The sequence below is a fragment of the Macrosteles quadrilineatus genome, unplaced genomic scaffold (assembly GCF_028750875.1).
Source record: "Macrosteles quadrilineatus isolate MER2022 unplaced genomic scaffold, UCM_ALF_1.0 Scaffold_3__2_contigs__length_128488019, whole genome shotgun sequence".
Classification (NCBI taxonomy): domain Eukaryota; kingdom Metazoa; phylum Arthropoda; class Insecta; order Hemiptera; family Cicadellidae; genus Macrosteles; species Macrosteles quadrilineatus.
The window spans coordinates 43,751,518-43,758,891 of NW_026542596.1; the positions used below are offsets into that span (position 1 = coordinate 43,751,518).

The following is a 7,374-nucleotide window of genomic DNA, read 5'->3' on the forward strand; positions in this document are numbered from 1 at the left end:
ATGGCGGGAGCTTATAAGGGTATGTTTCCTGATAATTTAAAAATAGCCCGGACGATACCCATATACAAGAAAGGGGACCCTTCACTCCTGAGACCGATATCTATCCTCCCATCTTTCTCCAAGGTGATAGAGACCATTATGAAAAAACAACTAATAGCCTACTTGGAAGGTAATGCCATTCTGAGGGAAGCCCAACACAGATTCAGAGGTAAACACTCGACCACTTGTAACGAGTTATTTTTCTTAGGGGGGTAAATATTTGCTATTTGGCCGCGCACCTATTGCTGGCATCAGCAAGCGGCGGCGGCGAAGCTAGCGAGCGCCCTTTGACCCGGCTTATCAGTTCCGATAAGCCTGGGATATCCTAGTTTCTTAGGATAGCCTAGGACGGACATTCTAGTGGTGGATCTCGTAGAGTGAGGATAGTGTTGGTGTCCTGTGCCTGTGGAGACGGCTGGCGTACGTTGGAGGTACAGAGTGTACGAGGTGTGACAGTTGGTGTTAAGTTGGGTGTTAAGACCCACTGCTGGTGAGTGGACGACGTTCTTTGATTTTGGTTAAAAGCTGATATTATTAGTTTGAATATATTAATATCTGATTTTATTGCGAGAGTTAGAGTTGTAACCGTGCTGGTCGAAGCCTGACGGTAGTTAGGATTTATTAGTCAGGAATAATATTAAAGTATATTCCTGACGGTTCTGGGCAGGTGCTAGAGCGCAAATAATATAATTTAATTGACTGTAGTAGATATTATTTTGCGTTGTACCTAGAGTTAGTTATATTACTAATAACTCTGAGGCCCGACAAACCTAGGCTGCACGATTTAGCGTGCGTAGTTGGAAGCACGAGGCCAGCAGGCTAGTAGCTAGTTTTATTAGCCTATTAACAGAAGCCCAGCTAAGTAACATAAAGTTGGTAGTAGCAGTAGCAGTAGTAGGGTTGTTATTGGTTATTCATTTGATTATTTTAATTTAACCTGAACAGCTTGTTTAGTAGTCCAACACGTTATCTTGGTAGCTTGGATAGCGGAGTACCGGCTATCAGATAATATATTTATCTAGTGTTTGGAACGTAGTTAAAATTTATTTATCTGCTACTAAGTAGCTCAATATTTTAATAGTGCAAGTGCCATTTAGTTTTGCTTGTTTGGCTTGGTATTTATTGAGACCAGCTACTAGTGGTGTAGCCACCCTACCTATAGTGTACTTGTATATTATTATGTGGTACGATTATTGAGTGAACTGTTTGATTCTTAGCTTGGGCATTAGAGTTGTGTATTGGATTATAGTGGCCTAGTGGTTTCCCTGACCTGATCGCAGACCCTGGAACTTTACCCGGCCATTGTAGGCTGAGCTATCCCCGGCAAACGGTTGCGACTGCACTGCACTTTTAATATTTATTTTTCCAGTGCAGAAAATATCGTCGCACACTTCTGCACTTTTAAGCCTTGTTGACGTTATTTCCAGTGCTTTTGAGGAGGGTGAGTCTGTCCTGCTAAGTTTGTGTGACTTGAGCAAGGCATTCGATGTTGTAAATCACAAAATCCTTCTTGCTAAACTGAGTAGGTATGGGGTGGGTGGCGCAGTCCTTGGCTCACTGACTGAATACCTGAGTGACCGCAAACAGTATCTCACTCTGAGAGGTGCCTCTTCCAGCGTTGGCAGCATACCTCGGTGCTCTTCACTATCATGATCAATGACCTCTCACTTAACAACCGTACTCTGCTGTTTGCTGATGATACTACTCTGTTCTCAAGAGGGAAAGACCTAGAGGATATCGGTGGAGAGGCTACTGTTCTACTGGAAGAAGCGAAGAGCTGGTTTGCCGCCAATAGGCTCAAGGTGAATGAGGACAAGACACAGACCATCCTGTGTACCCTCAAACCTGCTGTGGAAGATGAGGCTGTAAAACTCCTGGGCTTCTGGCTCGACCCCAGGTTAAATTGGAGGCATCACATAGACAAGGTATGTGTCAGACTAAGTTATCTAGAGTTACTTACCTACTGAGAAGACTTCGCCCTACTTTAAGTCAACCCTCTCTGCTGATGGTCTATCACGCCCTCTTCCACAGCCATGTGTCGTACGGCCTTGTCCTATGGGGCCATTCTACAGCAGCCCATGACATCCTACTGCTCCAGAAGAAAGCCATGAGGATATTGTCATCTGCTGGCTACAAGCAGCACTGCCGCCCTATATTCATCCGGCATAGGGTGCTCACTACTGTATTCAGCCAGTATATCCTCGACATCCTTGTACTTCTCAAAGACAAGGTGGGACTCTTTGGCAGACCTTGACATGCCTCGTTGCCGACTTGCACAGACAATGAGGAGTTACCCGCGTTCGGCAGTTAGGGTCTTCAACACCTTGCCTAAGCGAGTGCGTGACATGGACCTGCCAGACTTTAAGAGTGCGATTCGTGATGGACTGCTGAATAGGCCATTGTACGCCTCGCATGAGTTGGAAAGCGAACCACTTTTTGTAACGTGACACGTCCGCCACGAAAGTATATGTAGATATTTTTAATGGTTTTTATAGTGTTCATATGTAAATAGTAGTAATATGACACAATCTATCCGACATGTCGGTCAACGATGTAGAAGATAAGTATTTCAAGTAAGTAAGTATATGCTCAATTATAATTTAGGGGGGACTTGAGAACCGGGAATTTGTAAATAGGCTACATTGAGTCCCACCTAATGGGGGCAATATGCAAAGTATTTCCGCTATCAATGTTACCAACCCCCTATGGTGCCTTGAGTGCAGTATATTTTTTTTAGCCATGTTTTGTATCTACTCCCCGCCAGAACTGAAATATTCTCCCACTATATGCAACTATACAACCCCACTAATTTGAACTAAGCAGCAACAAAAACCTGTGATTCGCAATGAGAACTGTCAAAGTAGGATTGTTTACAGTGGGTGAGGTTCATAATGTCCATATTTCACAAACTCCAATGTCTAAAATATTAAATAAACAGTGCGTTTCATAAGTTCCAAATTTCATAAACTCCAAAACTATAACTCTCAAATAAGCACCGTTTCACAATGTCCAAGTTTCACAAACTCCAACGGTTATTTCACAAAGTCCAATGTTAATATATTAAATAAACAGAGCGGTTCATAATCTCCAATGGTCTCTGCCAGAAGTCGCTGCAGAGTGCAGAGGTTGCCGTGGTTCGGTATGTAGGCGCTACACGTTCTAGTGTTGTAGCGGCGCGTCACGAAACATCATTGTTTTGGTCTGTAGTTGCTTTGTTAAGAGTGTAAAGTATTGGTATTAATACCTCTCCTGCAGCAAACCTGCAGACTAATTGAATTTCCATTTTCCTTATTTGATTTACACTATCAATGAAGTTATTAGTTTAGTATATATTACAACATGGATAATCGTTAATATAATCGTCGTACTTCCTAACTAATATTATAAATGTGAAAGTTTGTGTGTGTGTTTTTTTTATGTATTTCTGCGTTTATGTATGTTAGTTTGTACCTTTTTATGTTGTTTTAACTCATCCTTTTAGTGGGTAGAATGAATAAAGTACAAGGGTTTCGGCACTTTTCTAAGAACGGGCTATTTTTATTTTACACACAAATACTACTGATGTAACCATCATGAAATTTCTACAGCTACGAGAAAATATACTTATAAAACATATTTATAAGTTTTAAAATTTGACATCGGTAAAAAAAATCTCTTGCGATATTTGTAATGGCTTTATAATTGAGAGATGGAACAGTTTAGAAACTCAGCTGAAAGTTTGAATTAAAGGTGTTAAAAATATGAAATAGTTATTTGTGTAACTAGTGGTGAAAGTGGCACTTTGCTGCACACGAGAGCAATGTTTACGCACGAGCCGCAGGCGAGTGTGGAATGATCTCCAGTGCAGCAAAGGCCTTTTTCACTCGTGTTACACATTATATTTTTCCTACAGTCAATATAAAGCATATAAATAATTAGTCTTTCAAACACTATGCAACACGTTTTTAGGTTCAGCTGGCAACACAAATGGTGCCCTAGAGAAAGTAGTACCCGCGGTCCATATCACTCCGCTATTTTTCCTCGGCAAGACATTTTTTTTTTTTTTACAGCATTTATTTCTGGTTCAATGTAGACATTATACACAGAAGTGTTAACAAAATTAAAAAGAAATTAACTATAATAACATCGTGGGTTCGCCCAAACCTGGTACACCCTGTAACATAATTAATTTAGAGAATAATTTAATCGTCTTTAGGCTTCATTCATCCAATAGATCTTGAGGGAGCCTTCGACGTAGCCTCCTGTTCTCAGTTGCTTCACCAAGATGAAAAGTTAATGCACCAGGAACATCGTTTAAAGATTTTAGAAATTTTGAGGTGGTTTTTTCAATAAAGGCCGAGATAGACTCCACTCCTAGTTCTTCATGTATATGCCTGTTTCTAACAAACCAGGGAGCATTCACCGCTATTCTTAGAATTTTGTTTTGAATCACTTGAATTTTGAAGAGTTTGTTTTTTGATATAGCTAATCCCCAGATAGGAGATGCATATGTAATCAAGGGCCGAATTATTGATTTGTAGATTAGAACTGTACAAGCTGGCTTCAGAGTAGATTTCCTATTGATTAAAGGGAAAAGCTTTGCAAGGCGTGCATAACCTTGGGACAGTTTTTGATTAACGTGGTAGTTCCAATTAAGTTTTTTGTCCAGCCATACTCCAAGATATTTTATGGCCTGGTCATCAGGGTTCCAAGGTAGAAAGTTACCATATATTTGAATTTCATGTGGCAATGTATGTTTTTTCAAGGAAAATATTTTTGTCTCACATTTAGTTGAATTTAGGCGAAATTTCCACTTGTAGAACCAATCAATGAGAAGATCCACAGAGTATTGCAGGGAATACGTGGCCTCGTGGATGTCGGAATGTTGGCACAGGATAGCAGTGTCGTCGGCGTAGAGAGCTAATGAGGCGTCTTCTGGAATAGGGATGTCTGCCATGTCGGCAAGACATGTGCTCCGCGTTTTGATTTGATAATATAGTTCCGTATGTTTTTGTAATTTGAAGTGGTTTCCGCGCCTAAAAAAAATGCTTAAAAGGTATTTTCTTGTTTATTAAGATCGTAGGAAGGTTTTAAAAACGTTTAAAAGAAAAGTCCAGAAAGTTCAGAAATACCGAAACTATAAATACGAAATGAGAGGTTAAATCGTAGTTATAATAGTCAATCAGCTGCTCATAGTATAATTATCTTTAAGTGTTGCCAACCTATTTCCAAGCGTACACGGATTACGTGCATAATGGAACCACGCTGTTTTGTGTTGTTTCGTTGGAATCCTGATGTGCGGCAAAGTATAAACCGTACGGCAAAGTATAAATATGCAGCAATTAGCAGCTTTCTGTACTATAAACAGTACAAGGAAGCCAACTTTGTCGGGTGACTGTAGGAAAATGTAATTTAATTTGCACATTATGTGTTAACAACCCATATTTTAGTCACACAGCTAAGTGTTCTTCAATCATTAAAATGCACGTATAATCAGCGCCGGCGGACGTGCTATCTGACCGTGCCAGACTTTATACCGTTGTATCGAGCTTATGAAATTTGGAGATTATGAACCGCTCTGTTTATTTGGTATTTAAACGTTGGAGTTTGTGAAATTTGGACATTTTGAAACGTGATTATTTGAATGTTATAGATTTCGAGATCATGAAATTTGGAGATTATGAAACGCTCTATCTATTTAATATATTAACGTTGGACTTTGTGAAATCATCGTTGGAGTTTTTGAAATTTGGACATTGTGAAACAGTGATTATTTGAATGTTATAGTTTTGGAGCTTATGAAATTTGGACATTATGAAACGCTCTGTTCATTTAATATTTTAAGCGTTGGAGTTTGTGAAATTTGGAGTTTGAAACGCTCCCTTTACGGTTATGTTTATGTTTTTCATTTCATGAATAATTTGTTATAGGCCTATTTTGCGAATTGTTGATAATTTTATTTTTCTCTATTGTTTGGGTGAAGTGGTAGAACATTATGGCTATGGTAGATATGTAATACTATAGAATACTGTAAATTAAAAAAAAACAAATTTTGTCAAACTGTGTCCTCCCTTATTGCAAACGCAAAGCTTGAGTATAACTGCAATAAGCATTTTATACTTATATTCCAACCCCGTACGATGGACAGGTACTCTGCTAGTGTTGTCATAAATGTAAAAAAATAATAGTAATGCACCCTGTTAGTAAACCTTGTAACTTTTTAATGCTATTCAATATCATAGAACCAACTTGTGTAGTTGAAACAGCTGGAAATAGTTATTTGTGTAACTAGTGGTGAAAGTGGCACTTTGCTGCACACGAGAGCAATCGGCTCGTGCGGAATGATCTCGAGTGCATCAAAGGCCTTTTTCACTCGTGTTACACATTATATTTTTCCTACAGTCACTATAAATCATATAAATAATTAGTCTTTCAAACACTATACAACACGTTTTTAGATTCAGCTGGCACCACAAATGGTGCCCTTAGAGAAAGTAGTACCCGCGGTCCGTATCACTCCGCTATTTTTCCTCGGCAAGAAATGTGCTCCGCGTTTTGAGAATATAGTCCCGTATGTTTTTGTAATTTGAAGTGGTTTCCGCGCCTAAAAAAATGCTTTAAATGTATTTTTTTTGTGTATTAAGATCGTAGGAATGTTTTAAAAACGTTTAAAAGAAAAGTCCAGGAAGTTCAGAAATACTGAAACTATAAACACGAAATGACAGGTTAAATCGAAGTTATAATAGTCAATCAGCTGCTCAAATAGTATTATTATCTTTAAGTGTTGCCAACCTATTTCCAAGCGTACACGGATTACGTGCATAATAGAACCACGCTGTTTTGTGTTGTTTCGTTGGAATCCTGATGTGCGGCAAAGTATAAACGGTACGGCAAAGTATAAACCGTACGGCAAAGTATAAATATGCAGCAATTAGCAGCTTTCTGTACTATAAACAGTACAAGGAAGCCAACTTTGTCGGGTGACTGTAGGAAAAATTATTTTATTCCTTTTAAATATGATTACTCATAAGGTTAACATGGGAAACTCCAGAGCCACTGGGGCGGAGCCCGATAGGACTTTTGAGATAAGAATGCTCTATATGTTAATCGGGAATGTGAGCTATCATCATACCAAATTTCAGCCCAATCCGACCAGTGTTTTTTGCGTTTACTTGTCACAAACATACATACATTCAAACTTTCTCATTTATAATATTAGTAGGACTAGCAGAATACCCGTCCTTCGTACGGGGTTGGCATATGAGTAGATGTTATACTATAAAAATAGTCTTACACATCTACCGTATCCATAATGTTCTACCATTTCACCTAAATGTTCACCTATTAATAAATTGT

The 7,374-nt window shown here is 38.9% G+C and overlaps 1 protein-coding gene across 1 annotated transcript in view; it reads left to right on the forward strand.

Annotated features, from left to right (window-relative positions):
• Positions 1-7,374, forward strand: part of LOC128989151 (uncharacterized) — a 108,742-nt gene continuing 101,368 nt past the window's right edge. The window contains exon 1 of the mRNA XM_054411020.1: positions 1-208. Coding sequence (XP_054266995.1) covers positions 1-208 — 208 coding nt within the window. The remainder of the gene's footprint in view (positions 209-7,374) is intronic.